Source organism: Equus przewalskii, chromosome 4 (assembly GCF_037783145.1).
Source record: "Equus przewalskii isolate Varuska chromosome 4, EquPr2, whole genome shotgun sequence".
Lineage (NCBI taxonomy): Eukaryota > Metazoa > Chordata > Mammalia > Perissodactyla > Equidae > Equus > Equus przewalskii.
Window position 1 is genome coordinate 3,625,714 of NC_091834.1, and position 23,272 is coordinate 3,648,985.

At 40.3% G+C, this 23,272-nt stretch overlaps 2 protein-coding genes across 13 annotated transcripts in view; one reads left to right on the top strand and one right to left on the bottom strand.

Annotated features, from left to right (window-relative positions):
* FAM185A (family with sequence similarity 185 member A) overlaps positions 1–23,272 on the top strand; it is a 59,137-nt gene that overhangs the window by 30,237 nt on the left and 5,628 nt on the right. For 2 of the 4 annotated variants that reach the window (XR_011539381.1, XR_011539382.1), the window contains exons 6-7: positions 4,111–4,206; positions 7,946–8,080. Coding sequence is in view for 2 of the 4 variants with exons in the window: in XM_070617049.1 (XP_070473150.1) it covers positions 4,111–4,206; positions 7,946–8,080; positions 12,951–13,066 (347 nt within the window). In the remaining 2 variants the exon portion in view is untranslated. Of the gene's footprint in view, positions 1–4,110; positions 4,207–7,945; positions 8,081–12,950; positions 13,709–19,346; positions 20,310–23,272 lie in introns of those variants that run through there. The other 2 variants (XM_070617050.1, XM_070617049.1) reach the window with 2 other exon arrangements.
* The window catches only part of FBXL13 (F-box and leucine rich repeat protein 13), a 211,788-nt gene continuing 208,825 nt past the window's right edge, over positions 20,310–23,272 (bottom strand). For 5 of the 9 annotated variants that reach the window (XM_070617032.1, XM_070617031.1, XM_070617030.1 and 2 more), the window contains one exon: positions 20,310–23,232. In XM_070617032.1, coding sequence (XP_070473133.1) covers positions 23,043–23,232 — 190 coding nt within the window. In that variant the 3' untranslated portion in view covers positions 20,310–23,042. The remainder of the gene's footprint in view (positions 23,233–23,272) is intronic. The other 4 variants (XR_011539374.1, XM_070617033.1, XR_011539373.1 and 1 more) reach the window with 3 other exon arrangements.

Consider the following 23,272-nt stretch of genomic DNA (forward strand, 5'->3'; position numbering starts at 1 on the left):
GGTGAAGAGGTAAAACTACCTTGAGACAACAACTTTTTTCATTTCAATAAACAAAAATTTTATACCTATATGTGTATTTCTGAGGCCTTAGAAAAAGAGCTGGTTTCAGTAATTTGGTAAATCTCTTTGTCTTAAATAGAATCAAATTTTACATTTTGTTTTTTGGGGAAACAAGCTCATTTCCTCAAAACAACATGGTTAGCTCTAGGCGTCAGAAGACAAGGTCTGTAAAGGGCCAGATAGTAAATATTTTTGGCTTCGTGGGCCAAAAATCTTTGGCTCTCTGTACTATGCAACTCTGTCATTTAACACAAAAGCAGCCATTGACAATTCACAGACAAACGGATGTATGTTTGTTCCGATAAAACTTTATGAATAAAAACAAGAGGTAGGTTGTAGTTTGCTGACCATACTGTAGAGTAAAAACCATTGTTATGATTTTGGACGAATTTTGGGTTTGATGCCTTAATCCCAAAGGTGACAAGTAGGTTATGTTTATTTCAAATTTCTTGATTGGTTGGTTTGTGTTTTCCTTAAAACAAAAGATTTGCTGGAGAAGGTTAAAGGCAGCTCTACAAATCGGGACAACCTAATTAAAATCCATTGAGGAGCGTGGATTTTGAGGAATAGAGATTAGTAGAAGAAGCAAAACAATAACAAAGAAACAAAAAGTGATTTGTAGGAACCTAGAGGTAAATTTGTTAGAATAGCAGAGGCTTCAGAATATTGGAACAGGCGTTGAGAGGAGGTTATATAATAATATCAAGTTGGAATATTAAGAGACTTGAGATGATTTAGGTATTATCTTGTCTGATTTCAGGGAAATGGAGGAAGTGTCTTCTCCATGATTCCTTTATTAAGAAGAATATATGTGATTATGGTCCTTTATTTCTGGTTTAGATAATATAATTGATCAGCTTCTTAAGTAATCTCATTAGTCATCTGGATTTTGCATACACATTCTAACCTACCTCCCCAAAACCTTCTTCTTGCTTTCCATAATACAGAGCTCTCTCAGAAGCTGAAGTTCTATAAAAAATTCGATTGTATCTATCAGAACCCTGATTTTTCTTGGACTCATATTTTTAAAAATAATAGCTTTCTTCTGGAACACCAGGTCATCTTCCGTTTGAAACTAGTCCACAGGAGAAAGCAGAGCTTGGTGGTAGGCAGTGGTGGGATAGGAGCGCTGATAGAATTGCTCCCCCAGCTGTGCTTTGTTTGCCCTCTGTTGCCTCTCTTGGAAAGCACTGCCAGAGGCTGTGTACTGGTAACTCCATCTGTAAAGAGAACATCTTCATGTTTTGGGGGGTGGGAGTGGGGGGCAGTTTGCCTTGTCTATCTCTCGTAAGCCCGGCCTCCCTTAGGTGCCCTCCCTAATACAGAATACCTAGGCAGGACATTAATGTAGAAAGCTTTAATTGAAGTGGCCTTACAATTCTGCCTTTGCAGATCCTTTACGTCCTATGTATACAAGTTGTTTTTGCTTTTGCAATTAGTCTAGCTTTGGAAGTGTAGGAATCAAGTTGCAGAAATCAAGAAATATGCTTTGTGTTGCTGTTCCTTAGTATCTACATGTTGAAACTTGAGGTAAAGTTATAAAAATTCAGAAGAACTTTCTGAACATACTTGACCAATTTTGAGAGAATTCTCCCTTTATCTGAAGGAAAATAGCAAAGTTTGGAATTTTAGTCTTTCAGGCTTAGTTGTTATTCTCTGCTATTAGCTGAGTGTATATTACAATATCTATTTCCCTGGTTGTAGGTAGTGTTAGCTGGTAGTAGACATCAGTTTTTGCCTTTTGTATGTGTAATTTTCCAGGAAAACTCAGTGGTCGCAGTTAGACCAACAAGGTCTTTGTCCAAATTTGTGATAGAAAACTCTCTGTGAGAGTCTACACATTCCAGCCACGGTCTGGACTGACAATTTCTGTTCGCTTGTGAATCACCCTCTAATGCATATTTCCCTTACAGCTTCTTCCAAGGGCTGTAGAATTTCTCCATTATGTGAATCTCCAAAAAATGAAATCCTGTGGATAAAGCCTCAATTTGAGTCTTGATAATTAATTTTTAGTTCCAGTCATTTGTATTACAGAAAACAAAAGAAAATCATCAATTATTTTGCTACATAGCTATTTAAATATCACCTTTGCTTTCTCTTTTGAAAACACGTCTTGAGTTTTAATTTTTTTCTTTCCTGACAGCCTCTAAGGGATGGGCCATTATCAGAGCTCAAGACTGATAACATGAGGATGTAATTACTTCGCGGCTGAGGATATAATTATTTAGCTGTTGTTTTTTTCCCATTTGGGTGGAAAAAAGAAGTGAAAAGTATTGTTTATGAGCCACATAAAAATCTTGTGGGATTTTTTCCCCCTAGAGAAAGCAAGAAATCAAGCTAACGTTTCAGATATTTTACTTTGTTCAACCTGGGATAATATACACATTGTGTAGTCGACATTTTTTTACCATCGTATATTTTTACCTGGCTTCTTTTAGGATGTGGTAAGAGGTTTTAAAAGGAGTTTCCGTTGGTACCTGAGGAGAGAAACACTCATCTTTATCCAGCTATTCCCTGTGTTTTATCTCTAGTGGCTTAATTTCCCAGCATCAGTGTTTACTTTTGACATTTAAAAATTAAATTTGGTCTGATAAAGGACATTTTTCAGTATAGATTAGAGATAAATTATTATAAATTATCTTGGAGTCAGGTTTTAAATAGTTTATTCCCAACTTCTCTTTGTTTGGAGTCATTTAAAATTTATTTTAAAGAAAAATGTTGGCTTCTTTGTGATAATACAAATGTTTTCTCTCCACATTTTATAAAAAGTATAATACAATTTTTGGCATTATTTTCACCGTACTCCCTACTTTTTTTCCACGTTGAAGTAATAAAACCTCCTGATAAAATCTGCTTTTTAAGAGGCCTCTCAAAAAAAAAAAAATGCTTTGGCCTTCTCAGGGCAGTCAGATAGATTATTAAAGGTTCAGTTGCCGTGGAAGAGGAGGAAGGAGAAGCTGCTTAGCACTGACTCGTCAGCATCATTCTCTCACTTCTGTATCTCTGACTCTGTCAGCTTTCCCTTGAACTTGAAATATTGACTGATTGAAAACAGATCAGGGGCCAGCCCCGTGGCCGAGTGCTAAGTTCCCGTGCTCTGTTTCAGTGGCCCAGGGTTTCACTGGTTTGGATCCTAGGTGCAGACATGGCACCACTCATCTAAGCCCTGCTGAGGCAGTGTTCCACATAGCAGAGCCAGAAGGACCTACAACTATAATACAACTATGTACTGGGGGGCTTTAGAGGGAAGAAGAGGAAGAAAAAAAAGGAGATTGGCGACAGATGTTAGCTCAGGTGCCAATCGTCAAAAAAAAAAAGAAAAATATATATATATATTTTAAAAAAAGAAAAAGAAAACTGGGATCAGTGATGACATGGGGAAATTTGAGTGTCAAATCAGGACCACCTTAATTATGATTTTCTTACCCTGACTTAAAGATATCAGTTCAATTCCAGAAACTTGAAATATTTAGATATAAACAAGCTTCACCTACTGTTCAAATGATTCCTACCCCACCCATTTCTGTCCCTCTAAGAAATGCAACAAAACCTCAACTAGTAATTTTTACCTATTAGCAGCACTTTTCAGTACTAGCAAATTTGCTAAAAGGAGAAAATTTTATAAGAGGTTTTGATTTTTGTTTACTTTGCTACTATTTATATGTGACTGTACGTGAGATAGAATTCTTTAGTAAATGTTGAAAGTTGATAATAAACTAAATATATCAATGAGGCTTAATGGTGTTGGCTTTCAAGTATCCATTGCTTGTGTACTGTCCTTCCAAACATTAGGTTTCAGAGTAAACATGTTTAGAGATAAGTTAGGCAGGCTACTATAGACGTAGAGATTTTTTATTAGTTGTCTAGGTAGATTTCTTATTCTGTTTTCATTTTAAAGCAAAAGATGGCATAGTGATGTGGAAAATACAAAACCTTGCAAGACTCTTAGCTCCTTATCCTAATACTGAAGCAGAGCCTTTTTTTTTCAAGTTTATAATTCCAATTACTGAAATAAGAATGATTATGCTTATGAGTTTTCCTTCCTCCTAGATTCGTCCTCTGGATGTCTAACAGCCTCGACTCAGCAAGGTGCCGTAGATGTTTATGTCAGCCAACTGGGAAAAGTGGATTTGAAAGCCCACAAAGGTTAGCTGAGCGGAATGTCTTATTCTGACATGGTGTAGGGAAGACTTTGTGTCACAGTCAGAAAACAGATGGTCAAATTATCTTACCCATACTGACATAGTGACTTCAAGAAAATTTCTTCTCATAGAAGCTGATTTAAAGACTAAAACACTAGTCTTCTAGACCAATGATCTTTGAAACTTTTGGGACAGGTGGCCATGAAGACTGTTTTTCCCTTTGCAGTGCAAACAAAAATATTGTGATGTACTGACTGTCTGTTATTGTGGAATTTTTTAGTGTTAGTATTTGGGTTTTTCAGTTTATTTTTATGTCTGAAATAGAATATTCTTTGGAGGAAACATGTTCCCATACGTTCTTTTGGAAACATTCCAGCCTGTAACAGGACCTTCTCTAGAGTAATACTTTCAAAGTGTGATCCTGAAATAAAGGTATCACCAGGAGGGTCCTCTGAAGTGATTGTTGACTTAGTCTGTTCAAGTGTCCAAGACTTATGATGTGTCTCTTTTCTTTTCTTTCTTTCTTTCTTTTTTTTTTTTTTGAGGAAGATTAGCCCTGAGCTAACATCTGCTGCCAATCCTCCTCTTTTCGCTGAGGAAGACTGGCCCTGAGCTAACATCCACGCCCATCTTCCTCTACTTTATACGTGGGACCCCTACCACAGCATGGCATGCCAAGCGGTGCCATGTCCGCACCCGGGATCCAAACCGGCAAACCCCGGGCCACCAAAGCGGAACGTGTGCACTTAACCGCTGTGCCACTGGGCCGGCCCCTGGTGTGTCTCTTTCTATAATCTTATTTCTAGTACAAATAACTTATTCAAAGAGTCCAAGTCTTTCATTAAAAATGATCTGAAGACTGAATGTGAGTCTCTGTGTGTGCGTGTGCGCACATACATGCACACATGCACGATGGCCAGTGGCTTGGGTGAGATATGGAAAGTTAAGAACCGTATCGCTGTATAAAAAATTTTTAAACAAAGTCTAGAAGCCCTTGCACATTGGCCAGAATAGGGCTATGTGTTTAACAAGGAAAATACTTCCTTACAGAAACCAGTCGTTCCTGCTGTTAGTAATTTCTTCGTCATGTTGGTTCAATACCTTTTTGTCCAATGAGGCCCCTTTGTCAGTGTCAAAATAAAACTACAGAACACAGAGGTCTGAAACTGAAGTTACTACTACACAGGTGTGATTTGATTTTTCAAGCTCGCTTTTTTCCCCTTTAAAATAGGATAATATGTTTTCACTGAATTTCTAAGAGCTTCGATAATACTATCCAGAGTATTCTGTAAATGCCATAAAAGTCATATAATTGCATTTTCTTATTACAAAGACCCAAGGAGAAAAAAACGTAAACCATTACATATTTAATGTAACTAATAACAGAGCAAAAATGAAGTTTTGAATAAACAGCTCTTACATGAAAGTTATTACCTGGTTTATATGGATGGGCAAAAAAGTAAAACAAACAAAACACATTGTCAATCTTTATCTACTTAAAATATTTTTGAGTATTATTTAGAATGTTGTTTCAGTAACCTATAGAAATAGTATACGATGTTGCAAAATTTGATTAGGATTACAACTTTGTGTTTTTCTTCTACTGGGGCCATGTTTCTGGTGAAGCTTAAAGATAAGCAGAAACAGAGATTTCTATCTTATTTCAGGTCTCTTAATTCTCGCTACATTTGGGAACAGTAACTTTTTAGAGTAATGGAAAGTTATTTAGGCTTCCGTTGCTTACTGGTTAGTAAAGACATCTGGAATCCATTCCAGTCTACACTGTCTTGCTGTGGGGTTCAAGAGCCAGCCGCTTGAAGTCTCTTAGGTCTTCTCCGTTTTGCCAAGTGAAAACGAATGTTAGAATACTTGTTTTCATTTTTCCCATGAAAGTTAACATGCTGACCTTATAGTTCATTCAGAAAGGCTATATTTAAGCTTGAGAGTCAGACCTGCATATAAGTACTGATTTTTCCACTGAAAATTTGTCCTTGATAAAACCACTAGCCTTAATATAGTAGGTCTCAATAAATGGTACTATATTAGTTCACTTTTTAATTTAAAAAAAAATGGTGTTGCTGTCAATAACCATGAAGCAGTTTATGAAGTGAAAAGAGATTGCAGATATAACAAGAGCTCTTTTTTCTAAAAAAGGTAGTGTTGAAGATGGGACATTTGGGGAAGTTTTCAAGTCACGAGAATTCTTCCTTCACAAACAGTACTGGAGTTTTGGTACTGATTGTTTCTGGTTTTTTAAGGGTATGAGAGAGATTGGGATAGAACTATTTGCATTGCTTAACGCTTTTAAAGCTCTCACAGATTTAAAGTCTCTTTATTTATTTAAGAAGAGAAAAAAGTGTTTGTAAAATTATCACATTTGATATATTTAGAAATATAAAGTCCAAGGAAAAAGTTTTTTAAGTCTGTTATTTTCTACTTTTTAAAGTATGTTTGGTAGAAAAACATGTATCTTGTATTCATCCTGCAGTTGTCCAGGGTTGTTTTGGTGTTGTTTTTCCTAAAGCCCTCGTGTCTGTTGTTATGGGAACCTCCTGTCAGTAGTTCACATTTAAACCCTGAAAGCAATTTGGTTTTTAAATGAAATAAATTAGTTGAAGTGATGTGCTTTGTTCCCCCATTTTAAGGAATAAATATGAGTTCATCAGTCTTACCCCAAACTTCCCACTCCAGTTAGGAAGGCTGAGAAGGTATGAAATGACTTAGGGAAACTTAAGCTGATGTTAGCCAAACCAGAAGGCAAACAATGACCCATAAATAATGCATTCTAAAAGGAGTCTTTACAACACTAACAGTGAATGTCATCCTGACCTTCTTTGTCCACAGAGATGGGTGAATGGTTTATGGCAGGGCCTCTTACTTACTTCATTTGATATATGAGAAACAAAAAGAAAAACTTCTGAAATAGGAGTGTGCTGGTGAGTTCACACTGCAGCCCACGCCATTGTTTTCAAAAATGGTTCCTTTCCTCCTTTAGAAGCTTGAATTACCGCACGATTGTAGTGGAAATAAAGTTGAATGTCTTACCTCAGTTACCCAAGAGACTGTAATCCACTGAAAAGAAACATTCGTCAGTTGAAATTAAAATACTCCTTTTTTATTGTTGTTATCCCCACCCCCAACCCCCCACCACACACCCCCTGTACAAGGTACGGCTGAAAACACGAGCGCTCAGGGTCTAGTTAGTGAGGTCGCAAGTCCTGCAACAGGATGAGGTAGCAGTGTGTGAAACACCACAGTGGTTAAGACAGGGCTTTGTCTCGTGGAACTGGATCTAGATTCCAACTCTGGCTCCAGGGGAGCTTGAGCAAGTTCTCATCTGTGAAGTCAGGATCATACAGTCAATATGGGTATCTTAAAAGATAATGTAATTAAGATGTCTCGCCCTTAGTAACTCCTCGATCAATGGTAAATTCTGTCTACAAGCTACATGTGTAGTAAACTACTCACTTTTCTGGTATAGATGAGCAGACTAAGACTATTAGGAAAAGAAGAAATGGTTCATAATGTCCCAATGACCCATCCTCTTGACAGAAGTTACTGTGATGCCTTGGGAGTAAGAAAGCCTTGACCCCCTGGGAGCGAGGAGGAGGCACCGCGACAGAATGTGCTGACGAGGAAAGACAGTTTAGCGGGAGCCGTGCTGTCCCTCAGTCATTTGCATAATGGGCTCTGGTACTTTTGATTTCTTTGCATTAATAAGCTCTCCTTTAAATTTATTTCAGGCTCTATTGTTGTAAAGGTCGCATCTTCTCTTCAAGCTCATTTACAGTTATCAGGGAAGGAGGTTGATGTGAACTCAGAAGTCCATGTTCAAGAAATGGCTGAAGCTCGTAAAGAGAATGGTGTGATAATTACTGGTAAGGAGGCTATATTTTACTATCTAAGATGAGTAGTCATTCTTCACACGTAAGTAGAAATACTGTACACTTAACTGCAGTTTTAGTCTTGTTGACGAAATAATCCATAACCAATCTATAAATGAAAATTGGGGTGAGTTTATTATGAGCCAGATCTGAGGACTAGCTTAGCCCAGGGCCTTCCTTCCTCAGGAAGGGCACCAAAGAAGTGGGGTGTACAGAGTGGTTATATACCATCAAAGAGCATGTTTCACATATGATTGAAATGTCCCTTTTACAATAGTCACCAGACTGCGCTGTCGGCACAGCGATTGATGGACACAGCAGGTAGGTCTGCTGTCTCGGTGGACAAGCAGGAAGCAGGTCTGTTGTCCGGAGCTGGGTGGTCACAGGTGAGCACAGCAATCAGTTCCTAGCCTAGGGAGAGATGCTTATCCTTAAGGAAATGCCAATGTGGGGGAAGTTGCGTCTTTGTCTTAAGGCCATTTGTTCTTGTCTTTGGGACACAGCAAATGCTTAAAGCAGATACACAATGCATGCTCAATGGCCACGTCAGGCCCTCTTGGAAAAAAAAAGTCAGGCCAAATTAGGTTTACACCAAATGGCTTCCTCATGTACCCCAATATATCCTATTGCTTGCCATTTATTTCTCAGTCTTTTATTCCTTTTCATTGTCACATTTTGGTGTTTGACACTTCTTTCTTCTACTGCTTATCAGTAACATAGTGCAGACATTTAGTTTGAAACACTCACTAGTCCTGTCATTGGATAAAATTAACTTAAAAATTTTTCCTATCTCGAAGAGATATTTTCAGACCCATACTCACAACAGCATTATTCACGGTAGCCAAGAGGCAGAAACAACCCAAATGTCTATTAACGGGTGAACAGATAAATGAAATGTGGTATATACATGGAATATTATTCATCCTTCAAAAGTAAGGAAATCTTGTCACATGCTTTAACATGAATGAACCTTGAGGACAGTATGCTGAGTGAAATAAGCCAGTCTCAAAAAAGACCAATACTGTACGATTCCACTTATATGGGCTATCTAAAGTAGTCAGATTCATAGAAGCAGAAAGGAGGAGGGGGGGAACATGGGAGTTGTTCAGTGCGTATAGAGGTTCTGTTTTGCAAGATGACAACGTTCTGGAGATCTATTACTCAACAAAATGAGTATATTTAACTACTAACTGTAAACTTAAAAGTGGTTAAGATGGTAAACTTTATGTTATGTGTTTTTTACCATAATTACAATTCTTAAAAATCATTAAAAAAATTTTTTCTGGCACAGCTGCCTTCTAATTCTTGGACTTAAAAAATCAGCTAAATACAGGGGCTGGCCTGGTGGCGCAGTGGCTAAGTTCACATGCTCCGCTTCAGCAGCCTGGGGTTTGCAGGTTCAGACCCTGGGTGCAGACCTACACACCACTCATCAAACCACGCTGTGGGGGCATCCCATATACAGGATGGAGGAAGATTGGCGCAGAGGTTAGCTCAGCAACAATCTTCCTCACCAAAAAAAAAAAATCAACTAAATACATATATTATAGTGTAAGATTTAAAGTAACCTTTGTATGATTAGAATAAGAGGAATTTGGTTTTGTATCATGCACATTGTAAACTTACTCTTTTAGTACAACAAATTCTCAATCCCAGAAATGTTACTAGCTTTTGTACATTTTTCTAATTAACCTCCAGCTGCATTGATGGCTGAGACTACTTTTTAAAATATTTATTGTATAGATTATACATGTACATAGTAAAAAAAAAATTAATGCTGGTGAATTTTTCCTTTAAATGGAGAAGGACACTGAGATTAAAGTGTGTACATGCATGCAGGCTACAGGCTGGCTCATGAGATAGTGTCTAGGAAAAGGACGTGTGGGTGGTGGCATGTCTTCATAAGATCAAGTTTCAGTTTTAAATATTATTTTATATGTCAGAAAAGTTAACAAAGCAGTCTGTTAAAATTCATGGAATATTAGCAAAAAGCATAACAGTAATACAAAATAGGAAAAAAAACCCAGCTGTGCACTCTCAGCTCTAACTCAGCACCCAGTGGGCAGACTTTTAGTTACACAGAGAAAACTGGGTGAAAATTTAAGTGTATTAAATGTGGTGAGAATCAACTTCTTGTCATCCAGTCTCTTGAGTTTGAAAAGGAACCAACAGTTACCTTTTTGGCCCCTGTAATCTAAAGCAATAATACAAATTTGTTTAATAATGCTCTGAATGATAGCATAAACAACTTATTTTACATATGTTAAGAATTTTTGAGTTTAAAGCTATTTTGTCATTTTTCATTGTGTTACCCGTAGAATCATATGCTTTTCAGAAATTCAGATTAGTTTTAAAACTCTGTTCTTGGGCCAGCCCCATGGCCTAGTGGTTAAGTTAGGCACACTCTGCTTCGCTGGCCCAGGTTTGGTTCCAGGCACAGACCTATACCACTTGTCTGCTGGTGGCCATGCTGTGGCAGCAGTTCACATACAAAAAGAGGAAGATTGACGACAGATGTTAGCTCAGGGCGAATCTCCTCAGCAAAAAAAAAAAAAACAAAAAAACCCAAAACTCTATTCTCGTCAGTTTGGCCATTAAAAAAAAGACCTCATTAAATTATTTAAGAACACTTACTAGTCCTGTCACTGAATAAAATCATTATCTGCAGCCCTGATCTTTTTACTAAGTTCTTGCCTATTTCCATTCCACTAAACCAATACCACCTCAAACGTGGTGTATCTAAAAACAAACATTATCTTTTCCTAGCATTGCTTCACCTCCTCCTGTCTTCTCTATTTTCCTTTCTTTGGTCAGTCAGTCACTCAACAAACATTTATTGAGTCAGGCACTGCTAGAAACAAGGAGTGCAAAGATGAAGTAGGGTCTCTCTGCTGTCTGAGGAGCTTACATACTAGTGAGGCAAGACAAACCAGTGGCAATAAAGTGGAATAAATGTTATAATAAAGGTATGTACGTGGTCCTGTGAGAGCATGGAGGTGGCACGTCTGAATTAGACTAGCACTGTGAGGCTGAGGAAGTGAGAGAAGTTCGGTGTAGCTCGAGCATAGAAAGTAAGGCGGCAAGCGCAGTGACAGGCGGCTGGGGTGTTGGGAAGGGTCAGATCATATGGGCTGTTTGGGACTTTGTATAAGTGCCTTGCAAAGGCACCGAACGGTTTAATCTGGGGTTCCCATGCTCAGATGGGTGTATGAGAAAGATCACTGGGTTTTGAGTGGGGAAAGACTAGAAAGGACGTGGTCATTCAGGAGAAAGAGGTCAGTGGTGTGGACTCCTCAGTGGTCGCTCCTAAACTCAACAAACAAATCAATAGGCCTTCAGCAGATTTCGGTTGAAGAAGTAGATGAGTGGATGCCACGAGGGTGCATGCTTACCTCCTGGTTATGTTCCAGCACCTCAGCCTGTTGAGTTCTGTGTGGGGCCCCTATTGCTTCCACGGAGGAGAGCCCACTGTGCGGAGGAAGCCTACTTCCTTTCCCGCGTGCAGCGCAGCAGCCGAGGCCCTGCCCTGCGGGGCCCTTGCGTGGAGGAGCGCTGTGTCGCAGCCATGAGTGGGGCCCGGGGGATCTGTAGGTTGTCTCTGACCTCGGATTGAGCCCACTGGAGCGACAGTGTGGAGGGGCCTCACATAGAGACAGAGCAGTCTTTTTTGGAAAGAGGTGTACGAACAAGTGATTGGGTTTAGAGAAACTTTCATATTTCATTTTGATTCTAAAACTGGTGCCCCAAAAGCCACAGATCTTATTTATCAAGTGGATGGAATAGTTTAAGGGGCCTAGACAAGCAGGGCAGATGGCTTTTTCTGTGGAGATTGAACTTGGAAGGAATGAGCTCCTTTCTGTGTGAGTTGTTACTGCAGGCAGCTGGGCCTTGCTCATCGGGGCTCCTCACAGAGTCACGAGGCAGAGAAACAGAAGAGCCGCACTGCTCAGAGGTCTGGGTGTTATCTGTCGCATGACTTCTGCGTGGTTTCTGCAAGAAGCTGTGCCAAGAAGGTTTAGTCCCAGGGCTCCGGGTTCCCACGGGGTTTGATGTGTCAGCCCATTTCCTGCTTCGTGGTTTCCCTGCTGTTGCTGTCACCGATAAATAACCGTACGTTGTTTAATTCTTAAAGTGCTTGACAAGTATTAGGTGCTATTCCAAGGTCGCAGGAAAGCCTGGGGCTCTCTCCCGCTGAAACATTTACCTAATACAAAGCTGCGCACAGTGTGTATTCTTTGGGGTGCGTACTCTAATCCTTACGAGATTCTTGATTCTAAGTTTTGCTCCCTACCCACATATGGCAATTTCAAGAGGTGGCAAATGGCGTAGGTGAGATATTTCTGAGAAGAAGTTGACTTCTCTACTAAGTTTTAGACTTGGTTTATCAACTTAGATATGAAACTCAGGGTGGTATATCAAGCCAATCTCTAAGCCCAAAAATGCATGTGGTACTAAGTCCTTTTGTGTTAAAGCTCCCAATTTACATGTTTAGAAAGTGTTAGAGATAAAGTGTATTGCTACTCAAATGATTATCACTGTCTGCATAGTAGGGAAGGTGGTACTGATGGGTTCACCTTATTTTAGTCAAACTGGAAACGTAAGCATACAAAAAATAAATTCATTTGGGATCAAAATAAACCACCAAGTCAGAAGAGAGTTCTCAGCTTATTTTTAGGCCAGAGAGTTATACATTTAATGGTATTGTGATTTATAGTGGAAAACTGATTCATGGATTGCAAAAGAGCTTGAAACGGGACTCGGCCAACAGGGCAGCACTTTTAAGATCTAGAGACAGTGGTTTCTCTCCAAGTAGGAAAAAAATCTAGTCTTTTGATATGACTCACAGAAATAATTCTTTTTTTAGAACACAGTGAAGCTTTGGGTTTTCTCCAAGCTCATAGCACGTGGACGTGTCAGTCATGTAGATGTGCTTCAGGACGACGCGGAGGAAACTTAGTGACAGAATCAAGAATGCTGTAGGCTCCTGGCTGTCTGCTTAAGAATACTTTGACGGGGAGTTAACATAGGAACTGTCTTCAGATCGTTCACGCTTTTATGATGTTTTTGTTTACCCAGCATTTTGTTAAAGTGTAAGATCCTAGGAGTGGCATAGATAATTAGACATTACAAAAAAAAAAGACCAGGTTTTGTTTCTATTCATCTGCAGACTTTATCTGTAAGTCTAGATAGCAAGTATATTAGACTTTGCAGGCTACGTATGGTTTCTGTTGTGTATTCGTTTTTGTTTTTGTTGTTTTATTACTATTTAAAATGTAAAAGTCATTCTTAGCTCTCAGGCCATAAAAACAGGCCTCGGGCCAGATCTGGCCTGTGAGCTGTGGTTTGCTGACCCCTAGACTAGAGATCAAAGTGCAGGCCCCAATCTTAGAGCATATGAATTCTGTTTGTAATACCTGGGTTTTTAAAATTTTTTTGTTTTTGTATTTATTTTGTTCATTTAAGAAATACTGAACCACAGCCAAATCATACCCTGAATGAATTCTTCCCAGTAGTGAAGAAAAAATGATTTGTGCACATAAAAGTGTAATCATGTAAGATTTAAGCAACAATGTAATCATAGAAGATATACCGTGGCAAATAAAAACATCAAAACATGTTTAACATCTCTAGCCATTATTGAAGTGCAAATTAAAACCAGAATGAAGTATTACTACATACTTATTAGAATGTCTCAAATAGAAAATACTGATAATACTAAATGCTGGCCAGGATGTGGAGAGATTGGCTCTCTCCTGCATTGCTGTTGGGAAGGTAAAATGATGCAGCCACTCCACAATTCAGTCTGACGGTTTGTTAAAAAACTGAACATGAAACTACCATATGACTCAGCCATTACACTTCTAGGCATTTATCTTGGAGAAATGAAACTTAATATTCATATGAAAACCTGTACACAAATATTCATAGCTTTATTTGTAATAGCCAAGAACTAGAAATGACTAAAATTCCTTCTACCAATAAATGGTTACGCAAACTCTGGTATGTCCATACAGTGGAATAAACTATTCAGCAGTAAAAAGGAACAATCTGTTGATACACACAACTTGGATGGAACTTAAGGGCATCATGCTGAGTGAAAAAAGCCAGTCTCAAAATGTTGCATACTGTATGATTCCATTTATGTAACATTCTTGAAATGACAGAATTACAGAAATGGAAAACAGACAGGTGGTTGCCAAAGGCGAGGGAAGGAGAAGGAGGCTAAGACCATAAAGAGATGTCACAGGGACTTCCTTTGTGTTGACAGAACAGCTCTGTATCTTGATTATAGTGATAGTAATATGAATCTATACGTGTTTAAAATGTCATAAAAGTATACATAAAAATATACAAAAAAGTGAATGTGTGCAAAAAATGGGGAAGTCTGAGTAGGGTCTGTAGTCTTATTACTTGTACTGTGCTAACCAGTTACCTGGTTTTGATAATGCACTATGGTCATGTAAGATGTCGCCACTGGGAGAACTGGACAATGGGTACACAGGACCTCTTTGTACTATTTTTGCAACTTCTTGTGAGTCTTTATTTCAAAATAAGAAGTTAAAAAGAGAGAGAGAAAGAGTGTGCTGGAGGGAGGGAGGGGGAAGAAGATGGGGAGAGAAAGAAAGAAACAAGGAAGGCTTCCAGGCAAGAAGTGGAGTTAAAAAGGACTGATTTACCTTCCTACCTAAAACAATAACAGAACCACAAAAAAATTTTTTTTAAGGAAGATTAGTCCTGAGCTAACATCTTCCACCAATCCTCCTCTTTTTTGCTAAGGAAGACTGACCCTGAGCTAACAGCCATGCCCATCTTTCTCTACTTTATATGTGGGACGCCTGCCACAGCATGGCGTGCCAAGTGGTGCATAGGTCTGCGCCTGGGATCCAAATCGGTGAAGCCTGGGCCACTGAAGCGGAACATGTGAACTTAACCTCTGTGCCACTGGGCTGGCCCCCAAACCAAAATTTTTTAAACAGACAAAATACATGGAAAAAAAGTCTCCATGACACTAGACGTCAGGCAATGAAAGAAAGAGATCGCTGAGAGATGGGACATGAACAAAATGAGCCCCTGCTTGCTGCCTCGAGGGAGTCTCCAGGCTGTCGTACAGGGAAAGGGACTAAAGTGGAGCCCTGCAGACTCCTGAGTTGAGCAGACCGTGCTGAGAGTCCACTGGGATGGAGACAGCTGGAGCTCACAGGACAGAGACCAGAGGGAGCAGGACCTGTGCCCCGGCCCAGGAATGACGCCTGCACCACCTGCCAGACTGGAAAATGTCATCACTCACGGGGCATTGGGCAGAGCACTTAGGCGTTGGCAGCATTAGCCCTAAACTGAGCACTCCTCCAGAACTGCCCAGCAAGTCATAAAAGCAAGAGAGGAAAGGCGTAAACTGTTTCCAGGTAACGTAAGTGCACCCCTGAACAAAGCTCGAGATTTACGGGGATCCCAGAATATCTGGCACTCAGCAAAACGAAATTCACAGTGTCTGCCATCCAGTCAGAGATGGCAAGAAAACAAGCCCCATAATGAAGAGAAGGTCAAGTGAAACCACCCAGAGCAGACACAGAGGTTAGAGTCAGCAGAGAAGGAAAATAAAATAGTTATTAATACTGTATTCCACATGTTGGAATAAAGTTAAGACGTGGAAGATATAAAAGAGACCAGAATGGAATTTCTAGAAGTGAACATTACAGTATCTGAGATGAAAAATGCAGTGGATGAGATTAGACATTTGAGGAAGAAAGAGTCTCTCCAAGAACATTTCTTGGGCAAAACTGATTAATTGTGTACTTGCTCAAAACCCAGAGTACTGTTGACTTTGTTAGTATTCTAAGTAACTGAGAGAAAATTACGGGCACCATTAAAACTGCTCAGAAATATTTTCTTCCAGTATGAATTTGTCGTCAAGACGTCTTAGTTCCGCTTCCGTCAAGAGAAGACTGTAAGCAGTTAAAGAATGTGACAACGTTAACATCTTTGGTTCTGGAATTGTGTGTGCTATTTGAGGTTTGGTTTGTGAAATAGAAGCGTTAAAAATAATCACATTTCAGAGAAATTTTTTTCCTGTTGTTTTGTAAGTGTATGATTTATTTTCCTAGTCAGCTGGTAAGCTTTTTGAGGGTATTAGCATCTCTTTTTACATCTTTTGAACCTCCCTAAAATACTTAACATAGTGCTTCCCATACTGGGTGGTCAGTAGTGTTTCTAACGTAAAAGGGGGACTCCTCCAGCTGTGAGGCACTGAAGTCTAGGCTGCTGCTAATAAGGCAGCACCAGAATTATCCTCCAAATGAACCGAATGTACACCAACAACGTCTGTGGGGGTGGGTGCAGGGGCACGGAGAAGCTCACCTTAGCCAAGAAGCTTCTTAAGCCTATTTTTAAACAAGATAATTAAATTCTGCAATTTACTTCTTAGAACCCTATCTGTGTCGACAGCCAGTGCTGATTGGATCAAGTGCATTTTGGGTTAAATAATGACTGGTGCTTCTTGACTAGGTATTTGGGGATAGATAGATAGAAAGAAAGAAAGAAGTTGGAGATTCATGTATTTGGGTAGATTTGGACAGGGCAGATTAGAGAACAGATGCATGTCCTGAGAAGCAGCTTTTGCTCCCACTTAATGGAAGCCACACTGCATAGGGATGGGGTAGTCACATCCCATTTCTTGGTCAAAGAAACATAGTCTGATTTTCATTGGCAAAGGGAATTAAATAAAGAACAAGGTTTCTGCAACCCCAAGTTCCAGTATGTATGGCAAGATTTTTGTGGGAAGGAATTTTTACACTTTACAAATTAGCATACAGTCTCCACAGATTAGGACCAAAGTATGAAGAGCTCTGACTAAATTACTTATTGGCAAGATGGAGAAAGCTATTTTCAAGCAACCTAAACGGAATTTTGTAAATTGTCTTAGTTTTGAGTATTGTCTCTACGCTAAAGTTGCTTGTGTGTTCATTTTGTGTGTAGCAGTAGCACTCTGCATGGCCTCTACTGCTGCAGAAAGGAATGAGAAGGTTGGCATCTCTCTCCATAAGCAAGGAACGCATGTTTGGGGAGGTGACAAATATATTCAGGAAATAGAAATATAAATAATATAAATTATTAAGGAAAAGATCTTGGATATTTGGGAAAACCTTACTATTGTTGATGCTTTGCCATTGATGCTAAGTGGTATTAAAAAATAATAAAGTTAGGGGCCAGCCCGGTGGCACAGCGGTTAAGTTGGCATGTTCTGCTTCTCGGTGGCCCGGGGTTCACCAGTTCGGATCCTGGGTGTGGACATGGCACTGCTTGGCAAAAGCCATGCTGTGGTAGGCGTCCCACGTATAAAGTAGAGGAAGATGGGCATGGATGTCAGCTCAGGGCCAGTCTTCCTCAGCAAAAAGAGGAGGATTGGCAGTAGTTAGCTCAAGGCTAATCTTCCTAAAAAAAATAATAATAAAGTTAGAGCAACCAATTCTCCGAATCTCCAGTTTTTACTCTACGTTTATTTGAATTACTGGACAAATTCTTTATTACAGAAAAACTGCAGGTACCTAGAAATCCTGACCTGCCAAATGCAGCACCAGCACAAAAATAAAGAAAAGACTAAAATTGACAGTTGAACTCCTTAATGATGAAGAGTTACAGGAAAAAGAGAAGCTTCCAACACAGGGATTTACCGACAGGAATGAGAGAGACTTTAACGAGTTTAATGAGAAGCGGGGTTGTGATTATATTGAAAATATAGCGAGAGAAATAGAAGGAAAAACTCCAGAGGAAGCCATCGAATACTCAGCTGTGTTCTGGGAAAAGTGCTGTGAACTTTAAGACACAGACGGACAAGATTATGGCCCAGATTAAAGGGGAGAGGTAAGAATTCAGAGAAGAATTTGTATCAAAGAGGCGCTTGACACAAAGATTGGACGGCACAAAGCACCTTTCATCAGCTGGGAACACCACGTGGTACTAACAAAGGAGAAAACTATACTGAAGAAAAGGATCGTTTCCTGACTTTTGTGCTTGGTGTCAACAAAGAAAATGTATATGATGAAATGAGACAGTATATTCACAACTCTGCTGGGTTCAGAGTGGACTGATTTCTTCAATCCGGAATTGCAGTGGAACTCCAGAGGAGGCGTCACACCTCGATTACCGATTGAAAGAACAAACACAGCACTGGAAGAAGAGAGATGGGACGTGAACCAGGCGAGCTCTGTGATGGCCACAGCCTGTCACCATGAGAGTGTCCAGGCCGCCGGGCAGGGAGGGTAACGCAGTCGGAGCCTGAGTGGAGGAGGCGGCTGAGCATCAGGGGACCAGGGCTGCTAGAGTTCACAGAGAGTCGAGAGAGGAGGGAGCTGCTCAGGGGCCGTGAGAGAGACAGTGCTGATGAGCATGTGGTAAGCACGCAGCACAGTGCTGATGAGCATGTGTGTGAGGAGGCTGCCTGACACATGCTACCATGTGAATGAAACTCAGAATAATTACTCTGAGGGGAAGAACCTGCATTTTTTAAAAAAGAGTACATACCACATGATTCCATTTATTAAAATTTTAGAAAATGCAACTAATCTGTAGTGACACAAAGTAGATGAGTGATTGCTGAGGGATGGGGGCTGGGGGCAGCCCAGAGGGGACGGAGGGAAGGATTACAGAGGGGCACAGGAAACTTTCAGGAGTGAGGGATGTGGTCATTATCTTGATTGAGGAGACGGCTTCACAGATGTTTACACATGTCAAAACTTACTGCATTGTGGGCCAGCCCTGGGGCCTAGTGGTTAAGTTCAGTGTGGTCTGCTTTGGCGGCCTGGGTTTGGTTCCTGGGTGTGGACCTACACCACTGGCTGGTGGCCATGCTGTGGCAGCAGCCCACATATAAAATAGAGGAAGATTTGCATCAGATGTTAGCTCAGTGACAATCTTGCTCAGCAAAAAAACAAAACAAAAACAAAAACTTACTGTGCTGCATACTTCAAATATATGTAGTTTATTTTGTCAGTTGTACTTAAATAAAGATCTTTTTAAAACCTGCATGCAAAAAACAAATGCAAATAAAAACAGTAGCTTTCCTTTCAGAGTTGTTCGGAGAAAATGAAGGAGGGAACAAGCCCAGGGAACCTCTTTGCAACTCTTCCCAATTCATACCATCTTTCTTAAGATTTTTGCCATTCCAAAGTGTTTTTCTGTTTCAGAGATGTGTTGTTAGAATCTCTGGAGTGAAATTACTGCTCTTGTCAATCAAGATAAAACTTTGTGCAATTTCATGTTTCAGGGCTCATGAATCAAGCAAGCACACGTGAAAAATGGATCAAGGCTGATGCCCCGCAAGGCACTGTGAGTTTCAGAAGTCAGAGCTGGTTTCAGTCCCTGAAACTGCAGGACTAAGAATGGTTTGAGTTGTGTTTGTAATTTTGAACAATGACTAGCATATCAATGACTACCAAAATGCAGATACCACTGTTGATGTAGATGCTGAAAACAACCAAGTGGAATAAATACTAGTGAATTGTCTTGGGGGGAGCTTTCCAGAATTTGTACTTGGCTATTGTATTAGTTTTCCATTGCTCTGTAACAAATTACCACAAATGTATTGACTTACAGTAACAGCCAGTCATCAGCTCACAATTCTGCAGGTCAAGAGCCCAGCGTGGCTAGGTGCCCTGCTCACAGGATCCGCAGGCTGGACTCACGCTGTTGGCCGGGCTGAGTTCTCATCTGGGTGCTCAGGGGGCAAATCTACTTCCAAGCTCATTCATATTGTTGACAAACTGCAGTTTCTTGTGACTGTAGGACTGAGGTCTCCATTTTCTTGCTGGCTGTCATTTGGTGATCCTTCTAAGCTGCTAGAAGTCACCTGCATCCCTTCTCATGTGGCCCTCTCCATCTTCAAGCCAGCACTGATGCATTCAGTTCTTTTCAGGCTTTGAGTCTCTGACATCTTCTGCAACCAGCTGGAGAATACTCTGCTTTTAAAGGGCTCCCTGGACTAGGTGAGGCCTACGCGGGATAGCCTTTGTTCTGCCATTTCATGTAACATAATCATGGCAGTGATATCTCCTCATATGCACAGTTTCCACTCACAGTCGAGAGGAGCAGAGTGTACAAAGGCATGGGTGACGGGGGCAGGTATCTTAGCATTCTCTGTACCATAGTTCTCATGTAACATGTTCTCTACTTAGTACTTCTCGTGACATCAATGTAAACTTAAGCTGTGAATAAAACATCATAAATGCCATGCGGTTGCTGCTGATTTTTAATTTTTTTTGCATAATTTGTATGACATAACTTGTTGCAGGGGAAAACATTCAGCTATTTTATAGCCTGATGTGTGAAGATAGATTTTCACCTTTATAATGGTGTACTGTATAAAGTTACTTTATGAATTTTCTTTCTTTCAGACCTTACTTGTTTACTCCTGGAACGTTTAAATTATACAGCACTGAATAGACCTTTCTATTGGATTATATTTTTTATGATTAGGATAAATCAGTTCTTAAACATTTATTTCTAATAAATCTTTCCAAATATTGTGATTTATAACAGCCTCTCTCTGTTAGTATTTCATTTATTTAGAGTTCTCTGTTTATAACTTCTTATTTATAAAAAAAAGTCAGCTTTGTGGGATATCTCAAAGTCTCCTTTTAGTTCACCTTTCATGAAATCAAAATTTGTACCAGTTTGGACGATACTCACGTTAGCATGTTTTATGTGGTTGTGGGGTGTGTGTGTGTTAAATTATTAAGTAGAGGAAACTGTAAGGCAATGAGGCAATTTTTATAATCTTTTTTTACCCTCATGCAATTATATAAACATTTTCATGACTAAAAATGAACTTTATGAAATTAGTCAACAACTAACTGCCAGAAAGGTCATGAGCACAATAGCAGTCAGCTGTATTTAGAATTGTTAAAGGAATCATGTGTATGCATTTGAATCACATAGTCAAGTCCAAACAGAAAGGAAAAGCTGCCATATTTTGCTCTCTTAAACACAGACCCACGCGCATCAAATGCTTAAGAGCTGAAGACCTGAGTGATATTTTGGATGCCTTGAGTGCTTTGCACTGAGAACTTGAGGATTTCGCCACCTGTTCACTCTACTTCCACCTGTTTACACTTCTTTTCATAGCCCACTTTTTCTAACACCTACCCCTTTTCTTTCATTTCTGTAGCTATAAAATTTGTCTCCCCATAATGAACAAATGTGTCTCCCATTCTTGTTTAAAAGAGGATCTTCCTCAAAGAGTTTTGGAGCAAGCTCTGATGGCTGACCCCCTGCTTGGTCTCTGGAGAGCGTAACAGGGAGCGTTCCTCCTCACCCTGGTCCTCCTCATGCGAGTATCATTCCTTTGGAAAGCAGTTGCCTCTGTTAAAGGTCTCTCCAGTTGTGTGTTTGAGACACTGAGGGGTCAGACACTTAGAGGTCAGAAGCCAGCTTTTATGCAGCTGCCAGAAATCTCCACATTTAGTTAAAAATAATCACCCCCTTGGAACAGTCTTTTTTTTGTGTGCTGAGGAAGATACACCCTGAGCTAACGTCTGTTACCAATCTTCCTCTTTTTTTGCTTGAGGAAGATTTCCCCTTAGCTAACACCTGGGCCAGTCTTCCTCTATTTTGTATGTGGGATTCTGCCACAGCATGGCTGCCGACGAGTGGTGTAGGTCCATGGCCAGGAACTGAACCTGGGCCACTGAAGTAGAGCGCACTGAACTTAACCACTACACCATGGGGCCAGCCCCTTGCAACAGTCATTTCAAGTCTCTTAGCTCAGGTCTTAAAACTTCCTACTCAGCTGATTTCCCCGGCTGCCCACTTCCAGGAACCATTTCACAGCCAAGTGATACTGCTTTGTTTCAAAAACTTTCAGGGCCCACCCGGTGGCGCAGCGGTTAAGTGCACACGTTCCATCTGCTTTGGCAGCCTGGGGTTCGCCGGTTTGGATCCTGGGTGTGGACATGGCACCACTTGTCAAGCCATGCTGTGGTAGGCGTCCCATGTATAAAGTAGAGGAAGATGGGTGCAGATGTTAGCTCAGGGCCAGGCTTCCTCAGCAAAAAGAGGATTGGCAGCAGTTAGCTCAGAGCTAATCTTCCTCAAAAAAAAAAAAATCTAAGATGTTACAGGGACATCCTTTCTATTCACAAATAGTCCCATCTGTTTAATTTGTCCTTGGCTTAAGTCAAAGATGAGTCCAGGGTTAATTGGCATTTAGTTCTCTCTCGTTGTTAAATGTCTGGAAATCACAGGAAAGCCTTGTTTCCTTTAAAAATGTATGTCTATGTCCTTTATAATAAAGCCTCACAGACCCTTAGGATCAGTTCCCTGGCTCAGACTCAGACTCTGACTTATGTGGCCATCTCCGCTTCTTTTCTTTTCTAAAGAGAAGCTTCTAAACTCTGTCAAAAACATCACATGTCCCAGGGTTGTATCATATAATTGTAACATTAGGTTTGATAATCTCATCAAAACTATTGGTTTAGGGGCCGGCCAGGTGGCACAGCAGTTAAGTGCACACGTTCCGTCCGCTTTGGCAGCCCGGGGTTTGCTGGTTCGGATCCCGGGTGTGGACATGGCACTGCTTGGCACGCCATGCTGTGGTAGGCGTCCCACATATAAAGTAGAGGAAGATGGGCACGGATGTTAGCTCAGGGCCAGTCTTCCTCAGCAAAAAGAGGAGGACTGGCAGCAGATAGCTCAGGGCTAATCTTCCTCAAAAAGAAAAAAAAGAACTATTGGTTTGATTATGGTAAATTGAAGTGGGAAACTTACAGATAGCAATGCTTGATTTGGCTTTTTAATCATGATTACTAGAAGAACTAATGTGTTTGGTGACATTTGCAGCTGGAATAGGAATTGGGAGAGGATTTGCTGCTTGTTTACACCGATGAGATCCCACTAGTAAAAATATTTGCATCAAGTGAAGTGGCCAAGTTCTAGGTTTTTTTCTTCTTCCCCTTAAGGCTGAAGGTCATACTGCTTCCTCGTCACTGCTGTACACTGACTGTTTCAGAATCGATTCTGAATCTTCCTCAAGTGATCCTATACGACGTTGCTCTGTAAGAGGATTGCCTTCCCAGTCATAGCCAAACCAGCTTGGAGGGTCACCGGGGCTGTATTCCTGCTGCTGAACTTTCTGTGACATTCTGCTAGCTGCCTCCCTGTAAGAACAGTGATCAGCATTAGCTAGTTGCCCAAGTC